Source organism: Schistocerca serialis, chromosome 9 (assembly GCF_023864345.2).
Source record: "Schistocerca serialis cubense isolate TAMUIC-IGC-003099 chromosome 9, iqSchSeri2.2, whole genome shotgun sequence".
Lineage (NCBI taxonomy): Eukaryota > Metazoa > Arthropoda > Insecta > Orthoptera > Acrididae > Schistocerca > Schistocerca serialis.
Genome location: NC_064646.1, coordinates 442,413,764 through 442,428,290, shown reverse-complemented (window position 1 = coordinate 442,428,290; position 14,527 = coordinate 442,413,764). Strand labels below are relative to the sequence as shown.

General features: G+C 44.3%; 1 protein-coding gene across 1 annotated transcript in view; it reads left to right on the top strand.

Moving 5' to 3' along the window:
• LOC126419695 (WAS/WASL-interacting protein family member 3-like) overlaps nucleotides 1-14,527 on the top strand; it is a 77,111-nt gene that overhangs the window by 52,357 nt on the left and 10,227 nt on the right. The window contains exon 2 of the mRNA XM_050086879.1: nucleotides 5,922-6,269. Within this exon, the coding sequence (XP_049942836.1) occupies nucleotides 5,922-6,269 (348 nt within the window). The remainder of the gene's footprint in view (nucleotides 1-5,921; nucleotides 6,270-14,527) is intronic.

Sequence of the window (14,527 nt, the reverse complement as noted above, 5' to 3'; positions counted from 1 at the left end):
GTATTTTTAAGAGGATCGGAGACTTCCAGGAAAGAAAGGTATTCGGAAGGAACTGACTGTGGCCTAGCTTCATTGTTCAGAAGTAAATAAGTAAAGTTACAGATTTACCACTCCTTTAATATTTCAGTAATTAATTCCATGCCAGAGTCATATTTGTATAAGAAGTAAGTCTTGTAAAGAGGGTTGTAATTGTTCAGGAACGAATCAGTATTTCAATATAGTTTTTGAATGCTAGTTCTTTTACATTATCCAGAAAATACACTATCTTTTACCGTCTCCTTACGAATTTCATTTCTGCTGAGTGGAACATAGTTGTTTAAAAGCGAAGCACCACCTGCTTGGCACAGTTGCACCGCTCACACACTGCGCTGCACGAGGCTTTCTTTTATTCAGCTGGGTTGCTGCTGCGGAGTGCTTTACTGTCCATCACACTCGAGCGGTACCGGGTTTCCGTTGTCACAGGTAAGCTATAAAAGAATTTTACGGCCAGTTTAACAACAGTTAGGAGACAACAACATAATACACTTATCTTTGCATTTCAAGATTGCTATTCGGTCGGTTAAGGTAAAGTTACAGTGCAGAAATTCACCTCCTCTCTCAGACACACTCATTATCACACTAAAGCGTCACATTTGCGTGTCTATCATTCACTGTTTGCGAGTTTTGTTTAGCCACTTGGTTACGTAGAATCATAGCACATTTTTCTGTATACATTTTGGTTATTTACTCTTTCCAAATCCGTTTTGTGCTTTTATGTAGCGTTTTTATTCTGTTAGTTTTGTGTCATGGGACTGCAATTCACGTATTGCGCTGGCACGCACTATAGCATTGTTCACTGAATTGCACGACAAAGAATCCCACAGGATCCTTTCTTTAATTCACTGTTTTCGTTTCCTAATCAGTTCGGTTATAATTAATGGTAACAGCTATACAGTTTCAGATAGTTTAAACGACGCATTTAATTTTCAAAATTACACCTTGAAATCCCTGAGCTAGCAGGACAGAGCGGATGAGGTTATATTTGTGGAAGGGGGCCAAAATAAGTTACTGTCAGTTGCACTCAACATGTAAACTTTATTTCTTAAAACACATAATAACACAAACAAGAATCAAAACTCTCAAGGTTTTAAGGAAAGACCTCCTTTTTTTTATTCAGATCGGCTGAAGGCCACATCAAAAATCCGAGGCACAAGGTCTAAACAAGGAATTGAGGTACAGGAGTTCTTCTGCAGGTTTCACTTCTTTATAAAAAAAATTTTTTATCTTCAATATAAATAGGCTGCAAGCCTTAGCTTAAATTTTTCACATAGAACTCGGCTGAAGGCCTCACATTAATCAAGAACAGCGTTACGGCCTAAGACCGAGACAAAGATTTTCAAAGTTTAATCTAAATAGGCTGAAACTCGGCTGAAGGCCGCATATCAACAAAACAATTTAACGGCTTAAGGCCTAGGAAGAAGAGCTTTCAATTTGAAAAGGCCGAAGGCCTTATCTTAAAATGTTTCGTATAAAACAAGGCTAAAGGCCTCATACTAAAGAATGACAGTCTTATGACTTAAGGGCAAGACAAGGATTTTTAATTTTTAATTTAAGGGAGATTAAAACCCGGCTGAAGGCAATGCAGAAAGCAATTTTTGGCTTAAGGCATAAAGGGAGGAGCTTCTAAATTTCAACTACAATAGGCTAAAGGCTTTATCCTAAAATGCTTCACATAACTCTCACTTGACGGCCACATACGAAACCCAATCTATCTCACTACTTAAAGACCAGACAAATTAATTTCCAGTTTTTAATTAAAGCTGGAAAACTCGACTGAAGGCCACATAAAACTAGAAAATATTTCTTACGGCTTAAGGCCTAGAGAAAATTTTTCAACTTTTGATTTGAAAAGGCTGAAAACTCGGCTGAAGACTACATACCAACTTGAAACCAATTTACGGTTTAAGGCCTAGGCACAAGGAATTTTCAGTTTTCATTTTGAAAGGCTGAAACTCGGCAGAAAGCCACATACCAAACATGAAACATTTTTTTTTCTTTTTTTTTACGATTTAAGGCCTAAGAAGAAAAGCCTTGCAACTTTAATAAGCTAAAACTCGACTGAAGGCCACACAGAGTAATTAAAACTAAAACGGAAATCACTGTGTAAAACACAAGGAGCGGCACTCAGAAGGTTCCAAGGATCGGCCTGGGAAGGTAAGACTAACGCACGTTTAGGTGAGACAGGCAGCCAGACCGACAACCTCTTAATTGGAAGGCAACCCAACCGAAAGCCAGCCGACGATCCAACCAACAAGATCAGTTCTGCTACGCCTGACCAGCAAAACGACAACAAGATGTCACTAGCACAACGTTCTGGATACTGGTGCCCAATCCAGCGAAGTCAGAATAAACGCCCAAAACTACCAACAACACCTCAGCTGTCGAACTACACGCCGTGCTGGACAGCATCAACACGACGAGGAAAATACACTGCCAAAAACTACGTCAACGACCAGGGCAGGTCACCGGAACGTCAACGGCCACAAGGCAGAAGATAATTAATGAAGGAATGAATTGGATTAAGTTAAACACCACACAGGAAGACGGCTGAAATTCTAGCCGACTTTAATGCAGACACGTTGTTCGCGGTATCTCCCAGAAAGTGGCAACCAGGATTAAACGAAGAGATGTGATGGCAGTTGAGGCTTGATAGTAGGTTAGCACTCTACTTTTAGTGTCCAGGATCGGTGGGGGACCTACTTCGTAACCCTCGCAATAAGCGCCCCCCCGTGTGCACGCCGCGAGCGACTCTGGCCTGACTATGCGCCATGGAGACTTCCTCGCTGCTCTGCCGCAACCGACCGACTGCCTAGGCCCGGAAACGGTCAAAGAACCAAATACACGTCGGCCGATGAGACGGGCGACCGAACGACTAACCAACGGTCGTTCCCGCTCCACTCTCCTTGCGTTGGACAGTTCAAGTGTGTCGCCAGCGCCTCCGGCGACCACTAGCTGTCCGCGCCTCACCGGCGCTCCATCCCCGACTTGTCTGCAGCTGCGTCCCGACTGAGCTCCCGACCCACGACGACCCGGAAACGCTGATCGCTCCAAAGATGGTACGAGAGTGTACTTATCGATAAGAGCTGCTGCTGCCACTCACGGCAGGCACCGTAAGAGAAGATAACAAACCATCAACGGCACGAACTCGAGCCGCGCACGCCTCACACCTGTTGTTCACTATTACAACACAGACACACACGAGAAGTTTGAGAACAGGAAACCACTTCAGTCCAGTGCTGTTGCAGTTAATAATATTGAACGTATTATTTATTTGTATTCAGAAAAGTTACGTGCTTCACACGCAGCTGGGCGAGGGTGACCGGGAAATGGCAGTACATGGGCGGAACTGTCATTTGACTCAGGTGTTTCATGTGAAAAGATTTCCGAAGTGATTATAGCCGCACAACAGGAATTAGCAGACTTTGAACGGGGAATCGTAGCTGGAGCTAGATGCATGGGACATTCCATTTTGGAAATCGTTAGGGAATTCAGTATTCCGCGATCCACAGTATCAAGAGTGTGACGACAATACCAAATTTCAGGCATAACCACTCACTACGGACAACGCAGTGGCCGACGGCCTTCGTTTCACGACCGGCAGCAGAAGACCGACGCGAGTGTCGTTGCTAACATCACGACATCGCCTGCAGCGCCCCTCCTGGGCTCGTCACCATATTGGTTGAACCCAAGAAGACTGGAAAACGGTGGCCTTATCTTATGAGTCCCGGTTTCAGTTGGTAAGGGATGATGATAGTGTTGAAATGTGGGGCAGATACCACGAAGCCATCGACCCAAGTTATCAAGGCACTGTGCAACCTGGTGGCGGCTCCATAATGGTGTAAGCTGTATTTACATGGAACGGGTGGTCTAACGCACGTCTTTCCGGGCAGGAAGGAACGCCTGGTCCCCGGCACGAATCCGCCCGGCAGATTTGTGTCGAGGTCCGGTGAACCGGCCAGTCTGTGGATGGTTTTTAGGCGGTTTTCCACCTTCCTCGGCGAATGCGGGCTGGTTCCCCTTATTTCGCCTCAGTTACACTATGTCGGTGATTGCTGCGCAAACAAATTCTCCACGTACGCGTACACCACCATTACTGTACCACGGAAACATAGGGGTTACACTCGTCTGGTGTGAGGCGTTCCCTGGGGGTCCACCTGGGGCCCAATCGCACAATAACCCTGGGATCGGTGTGGGGCGGCGGTGATGTGGATTGCGTTAGACGTCGTGGGGTTGTGGAGCACTGCAGCTGCGGCGGGGACGGAGCCCTTCCATCGTTTCTAGGTCCTCGGTTAACATATAATACAGGGTGATTCAAAAAGAATACCACAACTTTAGGAATTTAAAACTCTGCAACGACAAAAGGCAGAGCTAAGCACTATCTGTCAGCGAATTAAGGGAGCTATAAAGTTTCATTTAGTTGTACATTTGTTCGCTTGAGGTGTTGTTGACTAGGCGTCAGCGTCAGTTGATGTTAAGATGGCGACCGCTCAACAGAAAGCTTTTTGTGTTATTGAGTACGGCAGAAGTGAATCGACGACAGTTGTTCAGCGTGAATTTCGAACGAAGTATGGTGTTAAACCTCCTGATAGGCGGTGTATTAAACGTTGGTATAAACAGTTTACAGAGAATGGGTGTTTGTGCAAAGGGAAAAGTTCTGCACGGCCGAGAACGAGTGATGAAAATGTAGCACGCATCCAGCAAGCATTTGTTCGCAGCCCAGGAAAATCGACTCGCAGAGCTAGCAGAGAGCTGCAAATTCCACAATCAACTGTATGGAGAGTCCTACGAAAAAAGTTAGTTATGAAACCTGAACGTCAACTACCCGAGGCGATGCATCGGCCGCCAGGCAGCCCGTGACAGAGCACTTCATCACTGGCCTCCAAGAAGCCCTGATCTTACCCCCTGCGATTTTTTCTTATGGGGGTATGTTAAGGATATGGTGTTTCGACCACCTCTCCCAGCCACCATTGATGATTTGAAACGAGAAATAACAGCAGCTATCCAAACTGTTACGCCTGATATGCTACAGAGAGTGTGGAACGAGTTGGAGTATCGGGTTGATATTGCTCGTGTGTCTGGAGGGGGCCATATTGAACATCTCTGAACTTGTTTTTGAGTGAAAAAAAAACTTTTTAAATACTCTTTGTAATGATGTATAACAGAAGGTTATATTATGTTTCTTTCATTAAATACACATTTTTAAAGTTGTGGTATTCTTTTTGAATCACCCTGTACAATACAATACATGGAACGGACTGGTACAAACGGACCGATCATTGGCTGGAAATAGTTCTGTTTGGCTACCTGGAGACCATTTTCAGCCATTAATGGACTTCATGTATCCAAGTAATGATGGAATTCTTAAGGTTGACAATGTGCGAAGTCACCGGGACACAACCGTTCGCGATTGGTTAGAAGAGCATTCTAGACAGTTCGAGCTATTTACTGGCCCACCCAGATGGTCCGACATGAATCCCTTCGAACACTCATACGACATAATGGAGAGGTCAGTTCGTGCACAAAATGCTGCACCGGCAAAGCTTTCGCAATTATGAACGGCTATGGAGGCAGCGTGGCTCAATATTTCTGCAGTGGACTTGTTGAGCCCATACCATGTGGAGCTGCTGCACTGCGCCAGGAAAAAGGAGGTCCGACGCGTTATTAGGAGCCAACCCATGACTTCTAACATGTCAGTGTATGCGGGCTACGTAATCGTAGGTTGTATTTGCACATTGCTTACAGCTTTATTTATTTTACAATTTCTGGTTTGATTCATAGCTGCGCTGGAGACCTGAAACAGATATTATTCCCCGACGCAGTTCGATTCGGTAACTGCCAGCACAGTGGCGCTGTGTGCTGCTATGTGGGACGCGCTCCTCCAGTGCCCGTGACCCCCGGCTGCGCCTGGCCGCCTGCCAAGGCCCGGTCCGCCCGGCCGCCTGTTATCGACGCGCCGCCCCCGCCGCCTCCGCCGCCCCCGCCGCCGCCCCCCGACACACACACACAGCGGCGGCGCTGCGGCAGGAGCCGCATCCGTGACGCACCGCGGCCGGGCCACCGCCGCGCCGCGCCGTGCAGTGTTCTGTCGTCATACGCGCCTCGGACACCCCACCCACCAGGCCGTGACGCCGCGCCCGATAAACTCCTGCCTGCCTCCTCTGACGCCGCGGAATATTTCAGCGGCCCGGCCGCCGCGTCACGCGCTATTTCGGGCTGGGAGAGCAAAGCAGGTGTGCTGCGGACCCGCCTTGGCACACTCCTGTCAGCGACTCGTGCTCACCGGACACAATACAAACTAATTATAAACTCTACGAAACTTTTCAGAAGAACACTACAGGTAAATGGCCATGGATAACACATGAGGCAGTATGTGAAAGACTAACTCTCAAAGCTCTTTTACAATCTTTGCCAATGTTTTATGTCTATATAGTAGAAGAAATATTTCAATTGGTCAACGAAAGAAGGAAGTACAAAAATAGTTAGAGAAATTCAGGAATGCAGAAATTCGGGTAACTTAGGAATGAAATAAATAGTAAGGGCAAGGAAGCTAAGGCGAAATGCATCCATGGAAAATATCAAGAAGTCGAAAAAGATGTGGTTGTTGGAAGGACTGACTCAGCATATAGAAAAGTCAAAACAATCTTCGGTGAAATTAAAAGGAAGAGCGCTAACATTAAGAAGGCAATGGGAATTGCACAGATAAATGCAGAGAAGAGAGTGGATACGTGGAAACAGTACACTGAAGGCCTGTATGAGGAGGAGCACTCGTCTGACGACGTGATAGAGGAAGAAATACGAGTCGTAGGGCAGAAATAGAAAATCCAGCATTAAATTTAGAATTTAAAAGAGCTTTCGAAGATCAAATAATGCACAACGGGTATGTAACATTCGATTAGAATTTCTGAAGTCACTGCGCCATGTGGCAACAAAACTACTCGCTTTGGTGTGTAGAATGTATGAGACTGGCGATATACCATCAGACTTTCCGAAAATCACCATCCACACAATTTCTAAGATAGAAAGAGCCAACAGGTGCAATAATTATGGCACAATCAGCTTAACAGCTCATGCACCCAATGTGCTGACAAGAATAATATACAGGAGAGTGCAAAAGAAAAGTGAGAATCTGTCACATGGCGACCAGTTTGGGTTTATGAAAGGTAAGAACACCAGAGGGGCAGTTCTGATGTTGCGGTTGATAATGGAAACGAGACTGAAGAAAAATCAGGCCATGCTCATAGGATTTGTCGACAAGAAAAAAGTTCAATGTAAAACGGTGCAAAATGCTTGAAATTCAGGAAAAAATGGGGGTTAGCTGTAGTGAAACATGGGAAATATACAATATGTATAAGAACCAACAAGGAGCAATAAGACTGAAATACGAAGAACGGGGTGCTCTTAGTAAGAAGGATGTAAGGCAGCGGTGCAATCTTCTGCCACTACTGTTCAAGCAATATATCTAAGAAGCAATGACGGAAATAAATAGAAAGGCTCAAGAGTGGAATTAAAATTGAAGGAGAAAGGATATCAATAATGAGGTTTGGTGAGGAGATTTACGTCCTCAGAGAAAGTGAAGAAGAATTGCAGAATTTGTTGAATGGTATAAAAAGTCTAATGAGTACAGCATATGCATTAAGAGTAAATCAAAGGAAGACAAATGCAATGAGAAGTAGCAGGAATGAGAACAGCGAGAAATTCAACTCCAAAATTGGGGATCATGAAGTAAACGAAGGTGAGGAATTCTCTACTAGTAAGAAACTAAGGCCTAAAAATGAAGAAGAAATTTGTGAGAATGTATCTTCGGAGCACAGCATTGTATGGTAGTGAGACATGGATTGTGGGAAAACTGTAACAGAAGAGAATAGAAGCATTTGAGATGCGGTGTTACAGAAGAACGTTGAAAATTAGGTTAAGTGAATTAGAAGGTTCTCCACAGTATCGGAGAAGAAAGGAATACATGGAAAACACGGACAAGAAGGAGGGACATGATGATAGGACATCTCTTAAGGCATCAGGGAGTAGCTTCCATGGTCTAGAGGGAGCTGCAGAGGGTAATAACTGTAGAGGAAAACAGAGATTGCAATACATCCAGCAAATAATTGGAGATGTAGGTTGCAAGTGATGAAAAGGTTGCCACAGGAGAGGAATTCGTGGCAAGCCGCATCAAAGCAGTGAGAAGGTGGTGGTGGTGGTCGTGATGGTGGCATGTATAAGGCACTCGGCAACATGGTCATCAGTGCCTGTGCTCAACTAAAAGAGCACAAGTGTGGTTATGAGTTCTTAGAAGCATGTAACAAAATGTAAATAAAAAAATGGAATCCGCAGCCATCCTGGGACTCTCTCAGCAAAAGACGGATGCCTCAAAGCAGTGTCTGGCTAAAACACATAGATTATAACCACACAACATCTAAAATAGTGGAACGATGAACTGTGCTTGCACGGTTGTAAAATAAACGATGAAGCAGCCATCCTAGAAACATATTGAAACCTTCTACCTAAGACACTATTGAGAAGACCAGACATCATACAGAATCTTAAGACACAAACAACATTCGATTCATCATCACGTGAAACGAAGGGCAGATGAACTGGTAAGTGGATTGCACCCCTCATGGCTGTATATAAATCGCATCCATTTAAAGTATGTCATAGAGTCGTTCAGAAACTTGTACACCACAAGCACTACATACCAGTGGCTATTGCTGCTGAAGGAGGAATCCATGCACCAGAGGACAGTGTCCTATCTGGGTGCGCCTTAATAGTACTTGCTCCGGTCGCACTGACCACGGTTGTGTCGTTGGTTTCAAGGGCCTCAGCTTGTTGTTCTCCAACCCTAAACAACCCTCCTTCCACAGATGCATGATGCTGAGTCTCAATAGCAATGTAACTACGTGGACAGGGGGAGTGCACGCAGAAATTGTGATTTCCAAACAGGCGTCCGTAGCTGCTACATCTGCTGCTTCATTACCCTGAATGCCCATGTGCCCTGGTACCCAGCAGAATGACACATCCTGTCCCAGCCTCTGTAAATGGAAAAAGGTGTCATGAATCAACTGAAGATACTTTTGGCTGGATGTATGTGATCGATAGCCTGAAGGGTACTGAGGGATTCGGTGTAGATGAGGAATTTGTTAGCAGGAAGGCACTGCATCTTCACTAGTGCCCTCAAGACAGCATATAATGTACCAGGTAAGCGAATCTTGATGACACAGTCTGGAAATAACACAGCACGGCCAGCGGAACCGTCCTGCTTGGACCCAGCAGTGTCAACGACCACACAGTCACATTGCTCGACTAAAAGTTTCTAAAACATCGATTTAAAAGCAGAAACCGGAGTAAAAATCTTCTTGCACACTGATAGATCTAAGACAATTTTGGGTCTCCGTATTAACCGGGGCGGCGAACAACTCGAGCTGCAATGAAGCACAGAAATACCGTCTGCATTAAGAGCCACTAAGTCCTGCTGCACGCGAACGCTGAATGGCTTCACTGCTCGTGGCCTATTTCTAAATAGTCCGTCCAGTGGAGGACGTGCAAGAGTATCTGATGCCCGTGACTGTGGCATGGAGTGCAGGCTGCACAAATGGTGCATCATGGGGACCTGCCGACAGGTGACGTGGTTCGCCAGCCTCAATACAGACGCCAGGAATTGGACGCATTTACACTCCTGTAGCCAACGGAATCCCCTTATGATGAGCAGCATCAACTATCTAACCGTAGTCAAAGCGGCATCGCACAAACGCCTTGTAAAACTGAAGCAGACGCTTTCGGTCTGCTCCCTGAAATCTGTGACAGTGGCATTTTAAAACATTCAGTGCCTTTAAATGTTTAGCCTTAATAGCCTTCAGACGTGGTAATCAAGTGAGGCGGTCATTGAAACTGAGATACAGAAACTTCACTGAACGTTCAAAAACAGCTAATTTACTGTGCAGTTGCAAGTTCGCTCTGCTAAGCATCCACCACGGCGGTTTTCGTTCAGAGACTGACGTATCTAAGAGGTGAATCCAGATACGGATGTGATCACTGGCCTGGAAGTTAGGAATCACTTCCCACTGAGCAGCACCCACAAGGGCAGGAGAACAAAAAGCAAGATCTATGGCTGACGATGACTCCATGGCAGTGCTAAAGTAAGTGCTGTCCCCAGCGGTTAAGAAGGCATAACCCCCCTGACGCAATAAAACATTCTACAACCAGACACCTGGGGCACGTTTGTGGAGACCCCCATAGCACATTGCGTGCATTAAAATCTCCTACAAGTGGGAAGGGTGGAGGGAGTTGTGAAAACAGGTCAAAAAGGCCTGCTGTATCCAAAGTTTCGTTCGTCGGCAGATACACATTACCGATGGTAACAGCACCGTGACAGCAACTGCCTGAGTAGCTGTTTTGAGGGAGACAGAAGTTGAGTGGTACATGTCATTCACAAAGATAACCGCTCCACCTTCAGCCCTGTCTCCATTGAGATCATATTTACGATGAGGGTTGTATCCCCTGAACACATGGCCATCACTACGTTTTAAATGCGTTTCCTGCAGACACAGAGAGAAGGGTCTCCCCTGGGCGGACACTTTCAGTTCCACCGCAAATGTTCTGTACCCGTTCCTGTTCCACTGAAGCACAGCTGCCACTTATCTGGCCCCTCTGCGTGTAGGAGAATCCAGTTCAGGAGGAAGAGATGTGAGTGGACTCAAGGGCTCAAAGAAGCAGAGTTATAAGTTCAATGCTGAGTCGTTATTTGAGTATTTCTAGATATGACCAGATACCTGCGTCGAGACTGCCTTTTTGCTGTTTTCGGCTGTTCTGGTATAATTCTAAAAGGAAATTTCTTGATTAGAAAAAATTGTTTATTAATGTGTTTGAATTATAGTTGTCCTTCAGACGTGTAGTGTAGTTCTTCAGCCGCTAATTATTTGCCCCCGCGTATTTTATTAAAAAAAATTTTGCCTTCTGTTTTTAATTGCTTTTGATTACTAAGCCAGGCCTTCAGCCGTCCTTGTTTCTGGTGTCGTTTTGGACCTTCAGTCCAGAAAGCAAGTTTTCTTTGACTAGGGCTTCAGCCATGTTGTCTAATTGTGATCTTTTAAAGCAAGGTGTAAATAAGTGGTTCTTAGAAAAACAAAATTGTGTGTTTGATTGTGCAACTCACAGTAACTGTTTACGTCCCCATCCACAATCGTAACCTTATCCTGTGCGCTCTCTGAGTACCTACCAACCAGGTTTCATAATGCTCCACTTTTTCACGCTTCTCAGTTTTTATGACATCATGTTTCCCGAACTATGATAGGCAGGTGATTCTCAACCTTAAAGCAATCGTTACCTGACAATAAGGGATGTGGGTATAAAGTTTGGTAGAAATCGACCCAGTGCTGTAGGAGGACATATGGAACATACACACATGCAGACATCGCTTTTTATAATATGTATGGATATTGTAGAAAGAGAAAAGTTTGGGCTATAAGGATCGGAAAAAGTGATGTAAGGGCTCCATTCAAATCAACGACAGTTTCCTGTGCCCTTGGGTTCGTATCGCTCGTTGTGATGTATTCTTTCTTTTTTTCATGGAAATGAAAGCTGTCGTGACATCTAAATAATGTCATTTTAAACAAAATATATTTTATTGCGAACTAGGAAAAAAAGTGATCTGCCAGTATCATCACGAGGACCTCACGAAGACACGATTTTCGGCGCAGCTACATGTTTTTCTGTATTTGTATTATGTGTACTTCTTTCACCAAGTTAAAAACTTTATTATGAAGTTGCAAAAATGTCAGACATTTCTTGAAACACATCGATAGCTGCATCAGCGAACTGGCGCCTCTTACATGATCAGTTGTTAGCCCCAGTATTTCTCTGAAACTAACAGAATTATGTCGTACGCTTAAACCAAGATGGGCTGTCTTTGCACATATTACGCACGAAATACATGTATATGCGTGCAGGAAAGTGGTATTCCTCCAGTCAGCTTGGTGTAGATAATTCCTCTGCATTGATTGTTCTGCGGCGCCCACGCTTTGAGTGCAGTCAAACAAACCTGAATTATGTGCAATTAAGTGACAGCTCGTCTCTCTCTGAGGAACCAGGAATCGCAAAAGAAATGAGTTCCCTGGTGTTAAAAGGCAGTCGAGCTGAAAATGAAAAAACTGTAAATCAGCCATTAATCGGTTTTCAACGTCTTGTACCTTATTCTGAACATGACTGCTCACACCAAACTGAGGCAACACTGGGAATGTTGTAGCCGTGTCAGGCCATCCACATTACTTCTTCAGCTGTCTATCACTATAGACTAGTGTTAGATGTATCACTATGATCTCGAGTCAAAGGAGAAAAAGCAGCAGTGAAAATGGGTACCTTCACCACAACCGAGGAAGGTGAAGTTCGAACCATCATTAGGTTAGGTGATGACGACTGTTTTTGGGACTGTCATTATGTGGTGCTAACAGAATGTCCGCGTAACTGAACAAACTGTCACAAACAGTAGTACAGTACTGACGTCTCTCGATGAGGTTACAGCACCCAGTTTACCCCACCTCCCATATCCACCTGTCACAGCACTCAGTTACTTCCTCATGTTTTCTCGTACAAATAAGTTATTGTGTGGCACGATTTTTCGAATGACAGTGTGTATGTTTCCAAGGTGTGGCATTTTCTGTGTGGATAAAATCTAAACTGCTTCAGCTAAAGCCTCCGCCAGCTGAGTGCAGGCTGTTGCAGCTGTAGCAAGCAAATCCATATGACTTCTTTAGCCACCTCCATTGTTGGAATAATGTTGCACGGCTTAATAGGTATCAAGACGTTTCATACTGTTGACGAGAAAAATTAAAACAATTAGTTACTTAGCTGTATGTTCTATAGATCATTTGAACGAATGTTTTGTCAAAAATAACGTGGAATGAGTGAATTTTTAGGATATGATTACGCAATTAGTGTTAAAATTAAGTATTACGTTATTTTTCAGTCCTACTCACGCAACTATGCTTAAGACAGATGATTTTTTTCAGGCTACCACTTTTTAAATAAGAGGTCATCCATGGAATAGAACGAGTTGTGCAGGAGACATGAGTTTTTGTTAGATTTAATACTTGCTTTGCAACCTGTTGTTACTTGGCAGTTTATGCCCAAACTGTCAAGCAACCTATTTTATACTGCAATATGCTGATCCCAGTAGTCAATGTAGACAGTCCTTTAATACTTCGTGAAAGCTGCAGACAGTATTCACTACTGTCAATGACTGCACTGCTAATTATTTCTTCTTCTCCTTTCGTTTTTGGGGGACTTCTTTAGCTGGCTCACAGCAGGGAAGTTAACTTAGAAGGACCGGAGTGTCATAAAATTGTTCGGTACTGAAAGTCACCACCGAGCAGGTGTGGAATGATGAAATCACAGCATCCTGTGTCTGCACAGCAGGCGCGTAGGAGTGCAGCCTGTATTCCATAAAAACCTACATTGTGTGAGACACTAGAAGGAATCTTTAGTGGGATAAGATCTGAAAGGCAGGCGAAAACAGAGCTTGAGTCTGTGGGACTCGCTATCGGTCGCAGCTGTGCCATTCACGAATGTTTGTACATATCTGAGTAAGACAATCGGTGTATGGTTTACAGTAATTTTTTCGGTGTAATACGTATTTTCCCGTGCGTGTCTACATGCAAGACTTTTGGTTGGTCAGGGTTGGAAATCTGTCATGTAGCGGGAGAGATTCTGCACCTTCCTCCCACATCACACCACTGTTGGCTAATCATGACAAAATCGGCAAGAGTAGGGATTTATTAAACTTGTTTATAAAATTATTATTGCTTGGAACTCTCAGGTGTGCTGCAATTGGCCAGCAAGATTCCTACACCGCCAGAACCAGCCAGGTTTTACAGAGTTAAGTCAGAACATACTGATGGTAGAGCGGACAAAGAGAACGGTTGGTACAGGTCGTTACAGAGAACTGCGGAGACGGGTGTCTCTGACTTGAAAAAAATACATTGGTCGAGCTAGGCTCAGACTTTCCAGAAACTTCTGCTGCTGTCTTCCATACTCGCACCAATTAATGGTGGTACGCATGGTCCAAGAGGGACGTGAAGCTAGCTAATTTACATCAGAATGTAATTGTGCACTTTTAACATTAATACCCAGACAGTTCCACCCATCATGCACGTTGGTGAATGTATTGGTGTTTTTCCTTCAATATGTCACACTCACCCACACCAAGGCTGTAATTGAGAATTACAACCTTTTGTCCATTTATTATTAAATGTTTATATATGTGATTCAGTGAGAAAACCATTTTGTTAGATGTTTTATGGTAATAAACCAAATTATTGTAATGATCACCTCTTTACTTTTGTTATTAGATGTGTCCGTTCATTAAAACATCACTGTGAAGTGTGGTACTCATGTTTTCATGCTTAATTGGACACCCCTAGTAATTGTCATTGAACAAGACGTTATCCATTGTACGACATTGTTTCTCATATTTTTTTCGATCCTATGGGAAGCTTCCCTTCCC